Source organism: Myxine glutinosa, chromosome 14 (assembly GCF_964187855.1).
Source record: "Myxine glutinosa chromosome 14, kmMyxGlut1.1, whole genome shotgun sequence".
Lineage (NCBI taxonomy): Eukaryota > Metazoa > Chordata > Myxini > Myxiniformes > Myxinidae > Myxine > Myxine glutinosa.
This window is the reverse complement of record NC_136274.1, coordinates 34,483,447-34,505,444: the sequence shown is the minus strand read 5'-3', so window position 1 is coordinate 34,505,444 and position 21,998 is coordinate 34,483,447. Positions and strand designations below refer to the sequence as shown.

The window sequence follows — 21,998 nt, the reverse complement described above, 5'->3', positions numbered from 1 at the left end:
TTCATCGTAACTGCGATTTGCGAACTTCCGGACAGTGAAGACTTCACTTCCGGCAGCCAATCACAGAACGCTTTGTTGCGTAGGCGTGGCCGATGTGAGAACGAGCGGAGGTGAGCGCGTTACGAGCTGACCGCCATTACGGTACGTAATTCGATTTCTTATGCGCATTATTTCTCCCAATTCAGTCAGAGTGAAGGGCGGAAGCGAAGAGCGTTGTTTTTTTTGTTTACGGGCGTACGGGCGGGGTAGAGCGTACGGGTAGCGTTTTTTTTTTTTTTTGGCAAGGAACGGGCACCCACGTACGGGCAATGCCCTAGTCTATCTATAATTCCAGTAATCTCTGTACGTTTGTTTGTCTGTGACCGCTGTTTCTCGACAACCACGGGTCCGATATACTTTTAACTTGCCAGGTATATTGCTGGGGACCCGAGGATGTGCCTTTTCAAGGTTTCATATTAATCGGACAATTACTTACCGAGCTATGTCCAAAAAACGATTCAACCAATCAGAGAGCAGCGAACTATCGCGTGTGCCGAACGTGGCGGACACACTCTGCCTCGGATGGCACATTTGAGAGCGTATTCATTTATTTCACGTTTGCAAACTATGTTGGCGTTAAACTATGTTTTAAAACTAATAAAAACGAATTTGCGATTCATTCGCTTTCCTGCGCGTTTGTGCACGCGATGGCGATTTCTTTACCAAACTCCGGAAGCCGTTCGCTTTGGACCAAACCATTTCATGTAAATAGAGGGGGGGGGGATATAATTTTAGATATAGATATAGTACGGGCAATGCCCTAGGACTATGCACTAGTAACTTTAATTTGCATCATTCTTTTGGGCTGAAATTTGGACAGGATATTCAGAATATCACTTCCTTTAAAATGATGAAGGCTTTTGTTTATAGGAGTAGCCATTGTGGATTTATTGAAGGACAATTTCACAAAATCCTCTCATCAGGTAGTAGAGTAACACATGTATAATACATGTACCAAGTTTTGTGTGAAAAGAATGATAGGTGACATAGAAGATAGAAGTAGAAATGTGTTCTTTGTTTTTCCTTGTTTTTTATTGACGGTCTAATTTATGCAAATTATATGCATGTAATATGACAAAGAAGCGTTGAAACTGGTCTGAGTTAAAGCCAAGATTATATCTTTCAAGAAAAACTGAAAATTAGATATTAACTTGACTTTGTTTTTGTGTAAAGGCCTCTCAAAGGTACCTATGTAGTTTTCTCAATTTTTCACCAGTACTACACCCTTAACTTGCCTCCCTTCCAAAGGGGGATTTGCACACTCTGTGTTGAGGTGCACAATAGGTTATCATGGCATTTGATGGGGCACACTTACCGGACGTAAACATTATTATAACCACAAAAGACTCAGTCAATTCTGCCCAACATACTTACATTTTTTAACAGTAGCCTCAAAGTGGAAGAGGTTTGGAGGAAACTCAACGTGCTTAAGGCATTCTATAATTATAGCCTCCCCCTCAGATGGATGGATTAGAGCTGTCTCGACTTGCTAGGCCTAGGTAAGTGGCAATGATCTTTAGCTAACAAAGCTGCTTATATGAGTCTTCACGCATGAATGATGAATCCCATTGCCTGTTCGATTTTTCGAGCCGTCAGATTATATGTGGACAGGATATGGATTGTTTATAACATATCTTGGGCCTCATATGTGATTTGTCCCGGCCTTGGTTTCAAGTATGAGATGCGATATTGCCACCAAACACCGTTATGGCCCAATTGTGACCTTTATTTGACGCATAACTGTATTCTTAAGGATCTGTATCGGTTTGATACTCGCCAGAGGGAAATTTGGAGAAAATGTCACGTACCTACGCATGGGTGATGAATGCACACACCGATCAGAAGTAAAATATATATATATATATAGAACCAGTTATCCATTTCCGATAAGTCATGTCTGACTTCTGGTGACATTCGTGATCATATTTCTCCAAACATCCATACCTTGCAGTGCTTTCTGATGCTCTGGCAGAGACAGGTTGGTTGCAGTCGATACCACATCCATTGGGGGTGTGTGACATCACCAATCAGATTGCTATCGCTTGCCAAGTCAGCTGTTCCTTATAAACCGTTTTGTTTGGATGTTTACTAGAGTGCTTAAAATCAAGCGAGCCACTTGGCGAGCGCTCTACCAGCTGATTGGTAATGGAACACACCCCTTCTGAACACGTCCATCTTCTCAGTTGACAAGATTTTCGTCTTGTCAACTTTCACTATTCTTCTTCACTATCTGCAGCTGTTTCATGAAGTCCTCTTTACTTCCTGCCAACAAAGTTGTATCATCAGCATACCTTGGATTGTTGATACATCTTCCTCCAATCCCGACTCAAGCATCAATGTCATCCAACTTATATTTTTTGTCATCCCGGTGCATCACAGGCAGGGTGATTCATCAATGTGTGTACCGCTCCTCATATGGATGTTAAACTGGCGTCCTGTCTGCCAGCATTAGTTGGTGGACTTTAAAGATCCCACGGTGTCCTTCACAAAGAGTAGGTGAGCTATTGGAGGCACCCTGAACAATTTACAAATACCTGCCTTAACCTCAGCCGAACATAAGGCCTGGCCATCCGGTCCGTGGAAGACTTGAGCCGAGCTTCCCTCAGCCAATAGGCATCCCAAAATAACGTGGGGATACTTGGGACCGTTGAAGAATAAGAAGAGTATCAACAAACCGCTGTCCGCATGGTGCGCACATACATGTGACGCCCCCCACACTTCTCCATCGCCCCCCTACCTTCCCCTTCCTTCCTGCTCCCTCCCTCTGGTCACTCTTGTATGGGGCAGGTGTTTCTAGTTGGCAAAAACAACAACAAAAAAACAAAACAGGAAGCGATATATTCTGTATTATGTACACTTTCATTGAAAAGGAACGAAGGAAACAGAAAGTCCAAATGGAGCAACAAACAAAACGAGATAATTTCATTTTGGTTAACAAGAGAGGTTCAGTTATACAAAACATAAACTGTTCAGCCTGGCAGAGGTATGCCCTCTACCGAGTGACAGTCTCGCGAGACTGTACTGAGGCCCCTGTCTTTTTCCACTGTCTGTGTGTCCACGTCTATATATTTTCACTTAATTTTTTGTTTTTATCTGCAACCACTTGTCGAATCGATGCAAAACTTTAAACATAGGTGGTACTCCCCATAAAAATTAAAAAAATAACCACCTTTAGAGGCCATTTTTCCCCGCAAAGCGGGGGTTGGCCTTTTTCGGGAACCGTGGTTGTTGTTGTTTTTCGGTCCCCTTTTTGAAGCAATGTTTTACGGCCGGATGCCCTTCCTGACGCCAACCCTTTTTGCCGCCTTTAACGACAACCAGGGAATTACCAGTGAACTGGTACTCAATTAGCCGACCTCGGAAGGCTGAGTGACAGGCTGAGTCAACCCCCCTGGCGTTAATTCAGCGATTGACCGGGATTCGAACCCAGGATCCTAGGATCCTAAGCCGGCACCCTAGCCGCTAGCCCAACACTCCCCATGGAGAATATTATTTTGATAACTCTGATGTCATAGGCCACATTGTATGGCAGCCATATTGGATTAAAGGGAAAAATTTGGACATCTTCTCCGAAACCGCTCAATGAAAAAAACTGAAACTTGGCATACGCCATCAACTCCCCATGGGGTATATAAGGTGATAACGATGATGTCATCTGCCAAGTGGTATTCCAGCCGTAATTGGTTGAATCAAAATCCTTATCCAAAAAATCTGAAACTTTAAATATCTGATCTACGACCCGATGTGAGTGAAGAATTAAATTTATGACGTCATTGGTCATGTGGTCTGGCAGTCATATTGGATTGAAATTAGAAATGTAAAAAATCTTCTTCTTCAGAATCCCTTAACAAATTGATGTGAAACTTCATACATATGATCAATTAGCTATAGGGAAATAGTTTGAACATTTATTTTTCATATTCATCTTCAATAAATCAATCATTATTCCATAAAGCTACAGATAATGGCAATGTATGTGACATGCATGGATGATACGGATATATGGGCCATAATAGCAGTGGGCCATAATAGTAGCATGTTCAGTTAACAATGCTAGTTTTGTTCAGAATGAGTGCACGAGGCGAGACTATGTACTCTGCCAAGTGCCATTCAAGTTTTAATATAGATTTGATTTACTACACCACAAATGTCATCTTAATATTAATTTTATTCAATGGACTCCAAGGTCATCTTAATATACATCTGACTTATTCAGATAATCTTATAGATTTGATTTACTGGACTCATAAGTTATTTTAGATTTGATTTGCTTTACCCCAAAGGTTGTCGTAATTTAGATTTAATTTACTGGACCCCTAGCCTGGTGTTGGCTTAGCGGTTAGGGTGCTGGCTTGGGATCCTAGGATGCTGGGTTTCGAATCCCGGTCGATCGCTGAATTAACGCCAGAGGGGTTGACTCAGCCTGTCATCCTTCGGAGGTCGGCAAATTGAGTACCAGCTTGCTGGGATGAATGATCCCGGTGTGTACCCCGATTTAGAATAGGTACACTGTATCCCTGCGCATTGTAAGAGCGTGACCAAGGGTTGGCGTCAGGAAGGGCATCCGGCCATAAAAACATTGCCTCAAACAGGGAACCATGATTGTCATGGGGCCCGCAAGGCTAACCCCCGCTCTAGCGGGGAAAATGGCCTTAAAATGATCATTCATTCATTTTTTTTACTGGACCCCTAAGATCATCCAATTATATATTTGATTTAGTTAGTGGATCGTTCTAATATATATTTTGTTTACTTTGACCCCTTTTTTCATGTGTCCGCAGCACAACCCCATCTCATCGATACTATTTGGCTGTGGATCCCAGCTCTGGGGACTTGTATGTCTCAGACATTGGCCACTACCGGATTCTCAGAGTACCAGCGCCTAGTTGGGTAGATCAAAAAGTCAGAGAGGCTCAGGTGGCGGTTGGCACCGGTGAGCAATGTCTGCCCGTGGACGAGACACATTGTGGAGATGGTGGACAAGCTCATGCTGCTCGCCTTGTTGGACCACGTGGTGAGAAAGACTTTATGGTGCTTGGTGCTATATGTTTGGTATCACACATTTTAATATGTAAATCCCGTAGACGAGGTGAAGATCAATAACACGAGAAATGTCAAAATATCGTTTGTCGTTCCTCGAGCACTCAGGAAGGATAATACTTCATTCTTGCAATGATGCTCCTACTGTGGTTCCGATCTTGGTCTGAAGGTTAAAATCCTGACATTCTTGATATTTTTTCTGAACTATTTATATCTATTTGCAGATGATACTTTAGGGTTGCTCAGTTTTCTTGGATTGATAGCACGATTGTTACGTTTTTGAAAAGACACACTGACTTCACCCCAAATGGATACTGATAGGAGCATTTGAGTTAGCAATTTGAAATTTCCAGGAAGCCAGTGGTCGGGAAATGCTCAGGCATGATCCCTTTGGAGCCCTCACATTGTGAGTCGTTCCTCCAGCACTCAGGAATGTAAAGGTCAATATTTTAGCACCTGAGCGCACCTTAAGTTTCCTCTGGGACTCTGAGCTATCAACGTTGTATCTTGTGATTGGAACGTGCCACTCTTCTGTCATGGTGTTGTTTAAATTAAAATATTAATCGCCAGCACTTTGTGCATTTTATGTGAACACGTTTCCATCCCTTCAACTCAAAACATTTGATGTAATGATTCATTCCCTCTTCACATGACTTCAGCAACGTATGTCAGACCTGGCAAGTAGATATATAATTGTTCATATGTCAGAACTGGCAGCCGGATGGTGAAAGTCTTAGGCTGTAATCATTCCCTGGCGAACCCCACAGGAAGGTGAAAATAATTGCGGTGGTTAATGAAGTAGTAAGTATAAGTAGATGAAGACCACTCCTCTTGCATCTTCAGATTCATATTTCTTTCGAAACAGTTTCTTGACTAGTTGGCACAATTCTGGACGGGTCGCTACTCCGACACAGGATACTCGAATGGCTCATTCATCCCAGTAATTGATGATGATGATGGTTCTCAGTTTGCCGAACTCATTTTGCCAAAAGTAATATTCATATTTCTTCAAATTAATAAGTCCTAAATTAATAAGTAAGTTATAAGTCCTCTTCAAATTTCAAGTTAATCAGATAAAAACTGAGCATTTTAGAAATTTGGCCTATGTTGATCTTTTGGCCTATGTTGACCTCAAAAATAGTTGAGGGTTGAAGTCAGTGACCAGATATGCAAATCCTCTTAAAATTTCAGGTTAATTGGATGAAAATTGAGGATTTTAGAAATTTGGCCTATGTTGACCTTTTGGCCGATGTTGGCCTTTTGGCCTATGTTGCCAGTAATCTGGTACTCAGTTTGCCGAAGTTGGAAGGATGACAGGCTGAGTAAACCCACCTGGTGTTAATCGCCGACATGACGGGAGCTCAAACTCAAGACCCTAAGATCTTAAGCTTTTGGTGCTATATGTGTCATTATGCGTCATTTCGCATAAGGGCGAAACGTATACCTTAAACATTAAGCCAACAACAGGCTTAGTAGTCAGTAGATCAAGTAGTAATATACTCGATATATATTTACACACTTTGTTATGCTTTTTGTAGTGTGCGTTCTTTGTTGTTGTGAGTACCTCATCCGGAGAGCATTTTGAAAGCCCAAGTAGCTTGAAATGAAAATGAAGTGGATAATTGAAATGACAAATAACTCGGCATGAAAAAATATTCATATGAGACTGACTCGGATTTTTTTTTTCCTTTTTTCCTTTTTCCCAACCCATACGGCAGGAGTGGCGGTAGATGGACGCGGCGTTTTGTACTTTGTGGATGGACAGGCCGTGCGGCAGGTTTCCCTCGACGGTGTTATCTCCACCTTGCTGGGCTCCAACCGACTGGGGGCTTCTCGACCACTCAGTTGCCATGACACCATGGATGCCAGCCAGGTATGAGGGTTCAAAATGTAGAAGGGGGGGGAACAGGAAGACTGAATTGGGAATGGGTCTTCTGCACTTAGTATTTTTTTTATCAACTTAGTAACTTCATCTTTCATGTGTAAATCTCTCAAACCTGCCACCCCTCACCTTAAACATGACAACGTTAGTGTATATACAGTCAAACCTGGTTTAAACTATCACTCAAGGGAACCCCAAAATGAGATCTTTGAGGACAGGTGGTCTCTTAATCCAGGCAGGCCAAATGGAACTCTTATTCCAAGCAAGCTGCAACATGTCTGCTGATGAAAGCAAAAAACAAAGGAACCCAAGGCATTGTTGTCATTCGCATCCCCCTCTCTCATCACTCTTTTTCCTGAACACTCTGCTGTGTCTTCTCAAAAATGACTCCAGCTATCTGTTGGAAGTCCCCTGCCTTACGACCGTCCAAACTCTCTTCTTTATTCTTTAATTGTAACCCCTGTTCCACTCATTGTCTATTCTGCTAAAGAAAAATATTCTGCACTTATTTATCTATAACCCTTCATTATCTTAAACATCTTTATCAGATTATCATATCATCTCGAAATTGCTTCCTTTCTAATGTAAAAAGTCCAGTCTCCTCCAGCCGCTATTCGTAGCTTAGTCTAGCTAACCCTGGGGAATCAATCTAGTAGGGCATACGCATTGTCCACCTCAAGGCGAAGAACGCTCTTTTCTTCAATTTTTGATTTTTTTTTTGCTAATTAGTCTTCCGAATTAAAAATTCCGCATTTTTTTTGCAGGTCGTCAATTTAAAAAGTGCTGACTCCGCATTTTTTTTTAAAATTAACATTGTGATTCCATGAATTTTGTATCGACCTACAGGCCAAACCATTAGTCAGAAGAACTTGAAACCTTGACCAATTATAGTATGTCATTTGATTGGATGCATCTATCTATAATTCCAGTAATCTCTGTGTGTCTGTGTGTCTGTGTGTGTGTCTGTGTGTTTGTCTGTGACCGCTGTTTCGCGACAACTACCGGTCCGATATACTTGCAACTTGCCAGGTATATTGCTGGGGACCCGAGGATGTGCCTTTTCAACGTTTCATATTAATCGGACAAGTAGTTACCGAGCTATGGCGATTTCTTTACCAAACTCCGCAAGCCGTTCGCTTTGGACCAAACCATTGCATGTAAATAGAGGGGGGGGATTGTCACCGTACTCGCAAGCCGTTCGCTTTGGACCAAACCATTCCATGTAAATAGAGGGGGGGGGGGGGGGGATTGTCACCGTACTCGCAAGCCGTTCGCTTTGGACCAAACCATTTCATGTAAATAGAGGGGGGGGGATTGTCACCGTACTCGCAAGCCGTTCGCTTTGGACCAAACCATTTCATGTAAATAGAGGGGGGGGATATAATTTTAGATATAGATATAGTACGGGCATGCCCTAGTATCCTAAATATGACTAAATATGATGAAGCTCCCGACGAACAGTTGTTGTGCTGACGTTGCTTCCAGAGGCAGTTTAGTACTCGGTAATGAGTGTTGCAAACGAGGACAGATAATTTTTACATGCTATGCGCTTCAGAACTCGGCGATTCCGTTCTGTGGGCTTGTGTGGCCTACCACTTCGCGGCTGAGCTGTTGATGCTCCTAGACGTTTCCACTTCACAATAACAGCACTTACAGTTGACCGGGGCTAACATATACTGTATATACTGAATGTATATAATATATATACATACCAGTTTAGTGTTTTTCTGTCACTCATGTGTTGGCTGTCACCAATAAGGGTGAAACTGGTCAGTAGCTTCCCTTTTCATCTGCTATGTGACACCATTTGACTTTGACATTCCTGCACTGCTGGAGGCCCTTCTGGATTTGCAGTCATGACATCGTCATGATGGTATCGGCACGGCTTTTGTATAGTTCGAAGAATTTCAATAATTGTATGTGCATATATATATATTGTTGCGGATCTCCGAACGTCGGCGTTCCCCTTATCAAGGGGGGATTAATCCCCTTGTCCTTTTACTGGCCGACGCGATCCCGGGGGCTATAACGTCCTTCCCGGGCAGTGTTAAATAGGGTTGTTGGTCGAATTAGTCCTATTACCTAAGTACTAACGCTGACCGAAAACGAGGAAATATCTCCCACCCGAACCACGGCATTAGTGGACACGCCAAGTGAAGCGAGCCGCGATTCGGGCCGTTACCAGTAACTAACCCGATTGGAGCGGTTACAATCATGCCGCGTTTACCCAATGGAGGAAATGACTAAAACGATCGGATTAAGAGGAAACCAGGAAGAACAAGGAATTTATTACACTTTGTACACTAATAAGAAGAGGAAGGAAAAGAAAGAATGTACAATGAAGAGGAAGAAGCAGATACACAGGGCAGCCTTAAACAGTCGTATACTTATTCCCTGGACACGGGCCCGTTCACACTCAGACTCACTCTCAGGCTCACTCACACGGGGTTTGTAGATGGTGGTGTTGAGGGTCCACGGCTCATCCGGTCCCCGACTCGTACCGTGCAGATGATGGAAGACGGCCGGCAGCTCTCCGCGTGGCGTAGGCGCGAAGCGGACAGTTATATATATATCGGGAAAAGGTAAGCTGGCGATTAGATTGCATATGTAATACTTGTACCGGCACCTTTATACGCGCGCCCGGTATCGCGGGGTACAATACACCGTTCCCTTCTCAACGCTGCAGTCCTCTGCAATGCGTGCCGCGCGCCAGCCCTTTGTAAAGCGCAATCAATCAATCAAGGCTTGTCACCGCGCGTCTCTCCCTCTCGTAACTCTGCACACGAACCAAGCGCCTCTCCCTTCTCATCTGCACAAGCGAACTCACGTCTCATCTCTCTCGTAACTCTCGAGCTCCCTTCTCAGAACTTGTTCAACAGAGCGCACGTTCTCCTCATAACTCTGATCAAGCCCTCTCTCTCCTCATAACTGAGGTGGGGGCCTCGCGCGAAGGGTTATATTGCCACGCCCAGCGAACCCTCTGGAATGTCCAGCCACACCCTGTCAGGCGATGTCGCCTCAGCCCTGATTGGCTGGTGAGGGCTTACCGGCTCCGCCTTGATGGTTGCTTGACGTGGCCACACCCCCACCCTTGCGTTCCACCTCATTTTTGGGCCTTACCTCGTGGCTTTTGGGCTGGTTTGAGCGGAAGCCCAGCGGCAGCGAACGCTGCTGGCAAAGGAAGCGTAACAAACTGCGAGGGCGATGGAGTACAGACAGGATAGCGCTTAATGGTGTCGATTGAAGGGAGGCTGCAAAATGGACGGGGGGCCTACTCTTATTTGTTTTACACAACGCAGATGCAACTATTGGATATGGCCTTATCCTAAACACATACTATGAAATAACTAACGTCCTAAGGTGACCTACGTGTTGCTTGTGGCCTAATGCCTATCTATGGGGTGCAACCTTTAACCTTTAATGATGTTACCTGTGTGGGTTCTCAAAACCGCAACAATATATATATTATTAGTATTAATATATATATATATATATATATATATATATATTAATAATTCTTACCATGGAGTCATATATATATATATATATATATATATATACATATATAATTATATATATATGAATGAATGAATGAATGATCGTTTTAAGGCCATTTTCCCCGCTCGAGCGGGGGTTAGCCTTGCGGGCCACATGACAATTGTGGTTCCCTGTTTGAGGCAATGTTTTTTATATATATATACCTCGCGCGCGAAACGAACAGGAGTTGTCGTGCAGCTGGTCATTCTTGCTTGGGGAAAACTGCAGCTCTCCGTCCACGGCTCTTTCGCCTCAAGACCACCAGCCCGATGCCAGAACACGGCTGCTCGTGATGAAGCCTCCTCATGCAGAGGGCAAAGTACAACTGTTCACTATCGCTTTTGGAACGAGAGGTGCAAGAGGGAATGTTTGCTGTCAATGCCCAGATGTCAGACGAACAGAGGAACGAGGAGAAGATTCCAGCACACAACCGTTACTGCCAGACCCAAAACCGAGAAGGGTGAGGAGAGGAGCAACCACGACCGTTCGCTATATTGCATCCAGAACGAGAAGGGCAAAATGTCCGCTGCTCCAACTACTTTGTAAACGCCACTCTGACGTCATCTGTCATGCTTCACCAATCAGCGTGTGCTTCTTACCAGTCCTTCTTACCAGTTCACGTCAATCAAAACCCTGAGCAATCACTGCCTTCTGGGCGTGGCCTCACAGATCTTTCGTCCCGCGTGCTTCCAAAGTCAGGGTTGTCAGCGGCAGTGCTTAATGCATGACTTCCGGTTAGCTTTTTAATTAGTGAGTTTAAATGCGGGCGATTGCATGGCTTGGCTATGTGTCTATGGTGTGGTGCCAAAAGGGACATAGGAAATAAATTGCAGAGGTAACGACATTCAAGGGATAAATTACCCATAATCCCTGAGCTAATTGAGATACCCCACTCCTCGTAATGGGGACTAAGATACAAACTTAACCGGACAGTCTGGTCTAATACAAAGTCCCTACTTATTACATGAGGTGGTTCTTCTTCTTCACGACAATTGGAGCACACTAATCTATACATTCTACCTGGTTCTAAGGTAATCACTGCCTACCCCCTACAAACGTAACAATATATACACATCTATATACTGTATATATCTGTGCAGTGTCCGTCTTGTCTTGTCTTGTGTTGTCACTGAACAACTCCCTCAAACTTTTGTGAAATCGTACCAAACTTCTGGTATGCACATATCTCTCCCGTCGGTATGTCCTAAGGGTATTTTGTTTGAAAAATCTTCCAATTTTTTTTTTTGGGGGGAATATTTTCGGGAATTTGTTTTTTTCAACTTAAGTTTTCAACTTCAATTGTTTATAAAATGTGATATCACGTATATTACAAATACATTTGTGCAAAATAATTGTTTGCATTATGATTGGTTTAAACCATGACAAAACAGCAACTCATGTACAGTCATTTATCTATATATCTACACATCTGGGTCTGCGTTGTCACTTCACGACTCCCTCAAACTTTTGTTTCCGTGGTTGTGAAGTATTTTTAATAACGTGGTGGTGGTTTTGAATCACGTGGTGGTGAGGTATTTTGAATTACGTGGTGGTGAGGTGTTTTAAAATGGCGTGGCTGTGATGTGTTTTTAATTATGTGTTTCGTGGCTGTGAGGTGTTTTTTATTTTGTGGCTGTGAGGTGTTTTTAATTTCGTGTTTCGTGGCTGAGGTGTTTTTTATTTTGTGGCGCTGTGAGGTGTTTTTAATTTCGTGTTTCGTGGCTGTGAGGTGTTTTTTATTTTGTGGCTGTGAGGTGTTTTTAATTTCGTGTTTCGTGGCTGAGGTGTTTTTTATTTTGTGGCGCTGTGAGGTGTTTTTAATTTCGTGTTTCGTGGCTGTGAGGTGTTTTTTATTTTGTGGCTGTGAGGTGTTTTTAATTTCGTGTTTCGTGGCTGTGAGGTGTTTTTTATTTTGTGGCTGTGAGGTGTTTTTAATTTCGTGTTTCGTGGCTGTGAGTTGTTTTTAATTTTGTGGCTGTGAGGTGTTTTTAATTACGTGTTTCGTGGCTGTGAGGTGTTATTTATTTCGTGGCTGTGAGGTGTTTTTAATTTTGTGGCTGTGAGGTGTTTTTAATTACGTGTTTCGTGGCTGTGAGGTGTTTTTTATTTCGTGGCTGTGAGGTGTTTTTAATTTCGTGGCTGTGAGGTGTTTTTAAGTACGTGTTTCGTGGCTGTGAGGTGTTTTTTATTTCGTGGCTGTGAGGTGTTTTTAATTTCGTGGCTGTGAGGTGTTTTTAAGTACGTGTTTCGTGGCTGTGAGGTGTTTTTTATTTCGTGGCTGTGAGGTGTTTTTAATTTCGTGGCTGTGAGGTGTTTTTAAGTACGTGTTTCGTGGCTGTGAGGCGTTTTTAATTACGTGTTTCGTGGCTGTGAGGTGTTTTTTATTTCGTGGCTGTGAGGTGTTTTTAATTTCGTGGCTGTGAGGTGTTTTTAAGTACGTGTTTCGTGGCTGTGAGGCGTTTTTAATTACGTGTTTCGTGGCTGTGAGGTGTTTTTTATTTCGTGGCTGTGAGGTGTTTTTAAGTACGTGTTTCGTGGCTGTGAGGTGTTTTTAATTACGTGTTTCATGGCTGTGAGGTGTTTTTTATTTCATGGCTGTGAGGTGTTTTTAATTTCGTGGCTGTGAGGTGTTTTTAAGTACGTGTTTCGTGGCTGTGAGGTGTTTTTTATTTCGTGGCTGTGAGGTGTTTTTAATTTCGTGGCTGTGAGGTGTTTTTAATTTCGTGGCTGTGAGGTGTTTTTAAGTACGTGTTTCGTGGCTGTGAGGTGTTTTTTATTTCGTGGCTGTGAGGTGTTTTTAAGTACGTGTTTCGTGGCTGTGAGGTGTTTTTTATTTCGTGGCTGTGAGGCGTTTTTAATTACGTGTTTCGTGGCTGTGAGGTGTTTTTTATTTCGTGGCTGTGAGGTGTTTTTAATTTCGTGGCTGTGAGGTGTTTTTAAGTACGTGTTTCGTGGCTGTGAGGCGTTTTTAATTACGTGTTTCGTGGCTGTGAGGTGTTTTTTATTTCGTGGCTGTGAGGTGTTTTTAAGTACGTGTTTCGTGGCTGTGAGGTGTTTTTAATTACGTGTTTCATGGCTGTGAGGTGTTTTTTATTTCATGGCTGTGAGGTGTTTTTAATTTCGTGGCTGTGAGGTGTTTTTAAGTACGTGTTTCGTGGCTGTGAGGTGTTTTTTATTTCGTGGCTGTGAGGTGTTTTTAATTTCGTGGCTGTGAGGTGTTTTTAAGTACGTGTTTCGTGGCTGTGAGGTGTTTTTTATTTCGTGGCTGTGAGGTGTTTTTAAGTACGTGTTTCGTGGCTGTGAGGTGTTTTTTATTTCGTGGCTGTGAGGTGTTTTTAATTTCGTGGCTGTGAGGTGTTTTTAAGTACGTGTTTCGTGGCTGTGAGGCGTTTTTAATTACGTGTTTCGTGGCTGTGAGGTGTTTTTTATTTCGTGGCTGTGAGGTGTTTTTAAGTATGTGTTTCGTGGCTGTGAGGTGTTTTTAATTACGTGTTTCATGGCTGTGAGGTGTTTTTTATTTCATGGCTGTGAGGTGTTTTTAATTTCGTGGCTGTGAGGTGTTTTTAAGTACGTGTTTCGTGGCTGTGAGGTGTTTTTAATTACGTGTTTCATGGCTGTGAGGTGTTTTTTATTTCATGGCTGTGAGGTGTTTTTAATTTCGTGGCTGTGAGGTGTTTTTAAGTACGTGTTTCGTGGCTGTGAGGCGTTTTTAATTACGTGTTTCATGGCTGTGAGGTGTTTTTTATTTCATGGCTGTGAGGTGTTTTTAATTTCGTGGCTGTGAGGTGTTTTTAAGTACGTGTTTCGTGGCTGTGAGGCGTTTTTAATTACGTGTTTCGTGGCTGTGAGGTGTTTTTTATTTCGTGGCTGTGAGGTGTTTTTAATTTCGTGGCTGTGAGGTGTTTTTAAGTACGTGTTTCGTGGCTGTGAGGCGTTTTTAATTACGTGTTTCGTGGCTGTGAGGTGTTTTTTATTTCGTGGCTGTGAGGTGTTTTTAAGTACGTGTTTCGTGGCTGTGAGGTGTTTTTAATTACGTGTTTCATGGCTGTGAGGTGTTTTTTATTTCATGGCTGTGAGGTGTTTTTAATTTCGTGGCTGTGAGGTGTTTTTAATTACGTGTTTCGTGGCTGTGAGGTGTTTTTAATTTCGTGGCTGTGAGGTGTTTTTAATTTCGTGGCTGTGAGGTGTTTTTAATTACGTGTTTCGTGGCTGTGAGGCGTTTTTAATTTCGTGGCTGTGAGGTGTTTTTAATTTCGTGGCTGTGAGGTGTTTTTAATTTCGTGGCTGTGAGGTGTTTTTAATTTCGTGGCTGTGAGGTGTTTTTAATTTCGTGGCTGTGAGGTGTTTTTAATTTCGTGGCTGTGAGGTGTTTTTAATTTCGTGGCTGTGAGGTGTTTTTAATTTCGTGGCTGTGAGGTGTTTTTAATTTCGTGGCTGTGAGGTGTTTTTAATTTCGTGTTTCGTGGCTGTGAGGCGTTTTTAATTTCGTGGCTGTGAGGTGTTTTTAATTTCGTGGCTGTGAGGTGTTTTTAATTTCGTGGCTGTGAGGTGTTTTTAATTTCGTGGCTGTGAGATGTTTTTAATTTCGTGGCTGTGAGGTGTTTTTAATTTCGTGGCTGTGAGGTGTTTTTAATTTCGTGGCTGTGAGGTGTTTTTAATTTCGTGGCTGTGAGGTGTTTTTAATTTCGTGGCTGTGAGGTGTTTTTAATTTCGTGGCTGTGAGTTGTTTTTAATTTCGTGGCTGTGAGGTGTTTTTAATTTCGTGTTTCGTGGCTGTGAGGTGTTTTTAATTTCGTGGCTGTGAGGTGTTTTTAATTTCGTGGCTGTGAGGTGTTTTTAATTTCGTGGCTGTGAGGTGTTTTTAATTTCGTGGCTGTGAGGTGTTTTTAATTTCGTGGCTGTGAGGTGTTTTTAATTTCGTGGCTGTGAGGTGTTTTTAATTTCGTGGCTGTGAGGTGTTTTTAATTTTGTGGCTGTGAGGTGTTTTTAATTTCGTGGCTGTGAGGTGTTTTTAATTTCGTGGCTGTGAGGTGTTTTTAATTTCGTGGCTGTGAGGCGTTTTTAATTTCGTGGCTGTGAGGTGTTTTTAATTTCGTGGCTGTGAGATGTTTTTAATTTCGTGGCTGTGAGATGTTTTTAATTTCGTGGCTGTGAGGTGTTTTTAATTTCGTGGCTGTGAGGTGTTTTTAATTTCGTGGCTGTGAGATGTTTTTAATTTCGTGGCTGTGAGGTGTTTTTAATTTTGTGGCTGTGAGGTGTTTTTAATTTCGTGGCTGTGAGATGTTTTTAATTTCGTGGCTGTGAGGTGTTTTTAATTTCGTGGCTGTGAGATGTTTTTAATTTCGTGGCTGTGAGATGTTTTTAATTTCGTGGCTGTGATGTGTTTTTAATTTCGTGGCTGTGAGATGTTTTTAATTTCGTGGCTGTGAGGTGTTTTTTATTTTGTGGCTGTGAGGTGTTTTTAATTTCGTGGCTGTGAGATGTTTTTAATTTCGTGGCTGTGAGGTGTTTTTTATTTTGTGGCTGTGAGGTGTTTTTAATTTTGTGGTGGTGATGTGTTTTTAATTTCGTGGCTGTGATGTGTTTTTAATTTCGTGGCTGTGAGATGTTTTTAATTTCGTGGCTGTGAGGTGTTTTTAATTTCGTGGCTGTGAGGTGTTTTTAATTTCGTGGCTGTGAGATGTTTTTAATTTCGTGGCTGTGAGATGTTTTTTATTTTGTGGCTGTGAGGTGTTTTTAATTTTGTGGTGGTGATGTGTTTTTAATTTCGTGGCTGTGAGGTGTTTTTAATTTCGTGGCTGTGAGGTGTTTTTAATTTCGTGGCTGTGAGGTGTTTTTAATTTCGTGGCTGTGAGGTGTTTTTAATTTCGTGGCTGTGAGATGTTTTTAATTTCGTGGCTGTGAGATGTTTTTAATTTCGTGGCTGTGAGGTGTTTTTAATTTCGTGGCTGTGAGATGTTTTTTATTTTGTGGCTGTGAGGTGTTTTTTATTTTGTGGCTGTGAGGTGTTTTTAATTTCGTGGCTGTGAGATGTTTTTTATTTTGTGGCTGTGAGATGTTTTTAATTTCGTGGCTGTGAGATGTTTTTAATTTCGTGGCTGTGAGGTGTTTTTAATTTCGTGGCTGTGAGGTGTTTTTAATTTCGTGGCTGTGAGATGTTTTTAATTTCGTGGCTGTGAGGTGTTTTTAATTTCGTGGCTGTGAGGTGTTTTTAATTTCGTGGCTGTGAGGTGTTTTTATTTTGTGGCTGTGAGGTGTTTTTATTTTGTGGCTGTGAGATGTTTTTATTTTGTGGCTGTGAGGTGTTTTTAATTTCGTGGTGGTGAGGTGTTTTTATTTTGTGGCTGTGAGATGTTTTTATTTTGTGGCTGTGAGGTGTTTTTAATTTCGTGGCTGTGAGGTGTTTTTATTTTGTGGCTGTGAGGTGTTTTTATTTTGTGGCTGTGAGGTGTTTTTAATTTCGTGGTGGTGAGGTGTTTATAACCACGTGGTGGTGAGGTGTTTTGAATTACTTGGTGGTGAGGTACAACACAACACAACAGAACTCAGGTACAGTCATTATCCTCAGCTAAAATAAGCCTGCTCCTCAGTAACGACGGGTGGTGAGGCGAGCGCAGCGAGCCGAGCCAAGCTAATATATATATATATATACTCAAAGGCAAAAGTTATTGTGACACACAAACAACAAACAGAATCAGTGTTAAACTTTTACTGCCTCGAATGAAATGTTATTACATGGAAAGACAAATGTTTCAAGGTATGGTAACGATCAACAGTCCATAAGAACAGCGCACCTGGCATATGCAAATGAGCCACAACACAAGAGGGGGTTCACAAGCAAGTTCACACGGTCAGTAGCGAGTGTGTCCACCTTGTGCATTGATGCAGGCCTGGCACCTTCGCCTCATTGAGGCCACTAAACGTCTATGAAAGTCCTGGGGAAGACCATTCCATATCCGAGGAAGGATTTGGCAGAGTTTCTGCAGCGTTGTTGGAGGATTCGGATGACGTCGTAAACGTCGCTCCATTTCATCCCAGACGTGTTCAATGGGTGACAAATCAGGGGATCTTGCAGGGTAACATCCAGGGTCCAGGATCCAGGATGCAGGGTAACACATTAACATTGTTCTGATTAAGAACCATTTCCCCGAGGCGTGGCATGTCGAACTTGTTCCAGAACGATGAATAGATGTGTTTTTCTGACTTCTGCACTTCTTAAGACTGCATTGAGTGGAAATGATAAGCGTCTGGTTGTCTGGCCTTTTAAAGTGACCATTGCTGGCCATTTTTCTCGAATATGTCATGCTTCTTGCAAATTTCGTGCAATTCGAATAACAACTGCTTGGTTGCGTTTCTTCGACCATTTTAACACACTCTTTCTCTGGTTCAAATCCAAAAATTCATTCACAAGATTACCAATGAAAAAATTCCATGTCACAATAACTTTTGCCTCTGAGTATATATATATATATGTATGTATGTATGTATGTATGTATGTATATATATATATATATATATATATATATATATATATATATATATATATATATATATATATATATATATATATATATATATATATATATATATATGGATGACCTTCAGACACAATTAATGTGGTGGACCTATCATTCAGAGAGGTTCTGGGATTGAAGGGTAACTAGAACAATGCGACTGTGTCGCCAATATGCCTCCGCATATTTCCACAACGGGTAGATGCCATCACTCTGCATATGTATGGGTAGGGGATCACGTTTGTGAAGTTTCATGTTGATCGGATAAGGTTCGTTTTTCTATCCAATATGGCTGCCAAACCATGTGACCTATGATGTCATAAATTTCATATTTCAATACAAATGGGTCATAAATCATGTGCATTAAATTTCAGATTTTTAGGATAAGGAATTCGATTAAAACATTTTTGGCTGGTATACCACTTCACCTATGATGTCATCATTATCATTCATTTGTTCCCCCATTGGGAGTACTTGACAATGTGAAAGTTAAAAAAATTCCATTTAGCGGTTTCCGAGAAATAATTTTTTAATTATTTGCTTTTAATCCAATATGGCTGCCATATCACGTGACCTATGACGTCACAATTATCATAAAAACATTCTGCATGGGTGTCACTGTTACCCTGAAAGTTTCGTCTCAATTGGATATGTGGTTGCTGAGAAAAACAAGGTTTAGCCCGTGTGTACGGACGGACTGATGGACAACCCGAAAACATAATGCCTCCGGCGACTTTGTCGGCGGAGGCATAAAAACCTCCATGAGGGACGGTTCCTAGTTGGCAATCCTGATGGTCATTAAATCAGGTACTTCATAAGTGTGTGTGTGTGTGTGTGTGTGTGTGTGTGTGTGTGTTGATTGTTATCTCCATAATTTGGGTTTTAGAAGGTGGGACGAAGTCCTCCCAGGACTCGAAGTATCCACCCCCTACTTCGGTGAAGGATTGCGAGTCATGGGCTAAGTTGTGAAGTTTTGTTGTTCTCAGAGTTTTATTCCAAGGGCTCTTTTCAGGAACGTCAATGAACCCCGTACAACCTCCATATGTAGTTTGCTTATGGTAATGTTCCCAGGGATGGTTTGTGAGATCTCTGTAAGTTTCTTCTTCATCATTTCTGTTGCTCCAATTATCACTTGTACAATTTTGGTGCTCTTCAGCTTCCAGGATCTTTTCACTTCACTCTTGAAGTCTTGATGATGTTTGATCATTTTCTTGATTTCTGCATTATTTAGAGTCTACATCCTTTGTTGTGTCTTTGGGTGTACAACTGTTCTGACATGAGCTTTTTACATCCCGATAGGAGGTGACACATGCTTTCTGTTGCTACCTTGCAGAACCTACACTTGTCCGATTGACTCAGTTCTGCCATCTTTTCAAAGCCATTAGTGCAGTGTCCTTAGTCTTGGGAATTAATAATGATTTATTCTCCGTCCCAGTTGAGCTGACCTCTTCTTAGCCATTCCAGTTATCCTTATTTGTCTATCCCCAATCTGTACAACTCTTTAAAAAAAATATTTTCCTGCTCTTTTTTCTTTCTCCCAGTAGTAAGTATATATCTGTTGATATTTCGTGTTGTATTTTTGTTTTGTCCTTTTTGCAATCGTTGGGGCTGCATTTGTTGCTGTTTCGATTTTGGTGTGTGACATCTTCTCATTCGCACCTGTTTTTGGAAGTTTTTTGCAAGGCGAGTGAGAGATACTGGTTTATTGTGTTCATGTTTGTACACAATTGTATTGTATCCATGGAGCATGTGTGTGTGTGTGGTGTGTGTGTGTGGGTGTTTGTGTGTGTGTCTCAGATCTTCCCAAACATTGTAGCATCAGATTGATTTGGGACAATCTGAAATGTTTCCAATTTTGAATGTTCTGTCAGCATACCTTTGTTACCTCTGCTACAAAAAAGTGGACAGAGGTTGCGTTTTCACTCCTGTCTGTCTATATGTCTGTGAGCAGAATGTCTCAAAAAGTTATGGATGGATTCAGATGAAATTTGGTGGACTGGGTGTGTGACAATGACGTATTGATTCGATTTTGGTGAAGATCTGAATCTGGATCTGGATACGAGGACTTTTTAATAAAAAAAAAATGATTATTCACATTTGAGAGATGGGGCCAAAACAATATATAGCATGGTATTTCAAAAAAATTTGGATGAATTATGACAAAACTAGGTGGATAAGTTGGTTAGGCGACAAGAACATGCCAATTAGATTTTGGTTCAGGTCCGAATCTAGATCCGGCCTATCAGTTTGATACAAAACGTAAACTAATGACCCCGGCGGAGATATGTGCTCTACCGAGTGCGCTTCTAGTTTATTTATGTAATTCTTACACAAGGCCTTGAATGACTTTAATAATTATTTAATATTAAAGTGAATCGCAGAATATGCTTATCGCTAAACATATTGGTGGAGACGAATCACCCTGGAGAGAGAGAAAAGAAATTTGGAAGGATGTGATAAAATAATTACCGTTATGTTTTTTTCATATATAAAATAATTACTGTTATATCACTTGCCATATTCTCTGTTGCAATTTTGAGTTTTTCGAACTTTTTTGCATAATTTTTGTGGATGTGCCAGTGCGGTTGCGATCTTTTGATTGGTGAATTATGGCATGGGAGTAATTTCTTTCTTTCTTATGAGTAATGCTGCTTGTTTTCCCTCGGACGACACTTTTGAACGGTTACACTCGTGCGTTAATAATATATGGCTACCCAGTTCCACTATGTGATGCAAATGTTCATTAAAACTTTTATTCTCCTGAGAGGGAGGCCGCTAATTAAATATAGATAAGGAAGACTTTTTCGCTATCGGTTTGGATGATACCTTTTTAATTGCTCGTGTGAAATTGCCATGAAGCATTTGGATTATCTCTGTGTCAAAACTAGGCAAGCAAAGTTAATAGAATTCAGAGAAGTGCAAAAACTCATGTGACTTGTACTTTGAATTGGCCAGCTCGTTCAGGAAACTTTACACCAAAGCTACATACTGTTTGAGCTACCAATGTTAAACTAATAATCATCATCTTCATCATCAGTATTATTTGTTTTCCACCAAGCAACTTGAATCAACAGAAGTTACACACTGACATGATAATAACGCTCTTTTTTTATCCGGGGACAGCGGGGCTCAGAAGGTTGAGAATCAAATCATAGAAGCTTCATGTTGCTATGCAACGGCATGAAAATTGCATTGGAATAAATTCTCAGCAGTTTGAAGATATTTAATGAAGGAATGGAGTAAGATGTGAGGCAAACCTATTAGCACTTTAACAGATGTCCTACCATGTTCTTCTTGATAATTACACACTTGTAATCATTGGTTTGTTCTCTAAACCTGAATCTTGAGCCAGGTATTCATATGGGACCAAACTGGCCAACACAGATTAGGGACATTTTGAAGATGAGTCAATACAATATTATGCCATTGTGTGCTGTTACCCTGGCCAAAATCACTGCATTTTATGTACAAGATGGATATTTAACACTTTCTAGTATGTGGGAGTTCCATGTGAGGAGCTATGAATAATAATAATAACGAGAAAGTAGGCCTGGGTGATAATGAAAAAACATATATCACGATAATGGACCTCATTATCACGATTATTGCGATAATATCGTGAAAATATAAATAATGTAATTTGCATCTTGAGAACCATGTAGCGTACAATAATAATCCACGTTGAAACAAATTGAATAGTCACAGAGTTACGTTTGTTCGTACTCTTTATTCATAATTGTGTTGCAATTTGTTTAAAATCAAACCTCATTTTACCTGGACGGAATCGCTTTGCAAACTGGACGACTGGACGAGCAGTTTGCAAAGCTGTTGATATGGAACATTGGCTTGCCAAGCAATAACAAGCTGCTTGATAAAGGAACACAACAAGCAAGCTGCTTGCTAAAGTAACGCACCCAGCAAGCTGCTTGCTAATGGAACACAACAAGCAAGCTGCTTGCTAACGGAATACACCAATCAAGCCGCTT

General features: G+C 41.4%; 1 protein-coding gene across 1 annotated transcript in view; it reads left to right on the top strand.

Moving 5' to 3' along the window:
* Positions 1 to 21,998, top strand: part of LOC137439239 (teneurin-3) — a 319,589-nt gene that overhangs the window by 254,954 nt on the left and 42,637 nt on the right. Inside the window, exons 22-23 of the mRNA XM_078768166.1 lie at positions 4,821 to 5,053; positions 6,798 to 6,952. Coding sequence (XP_078624292.1) covers positions 4,821 to 5,053; positions 6,798 to 6,952 — 388 coding nt within the window. The remainder of the gene's footprint in view (positions 1 to 4,820; positions 5,054 to 6,797; positions 6,953 to 21,998) is intronic.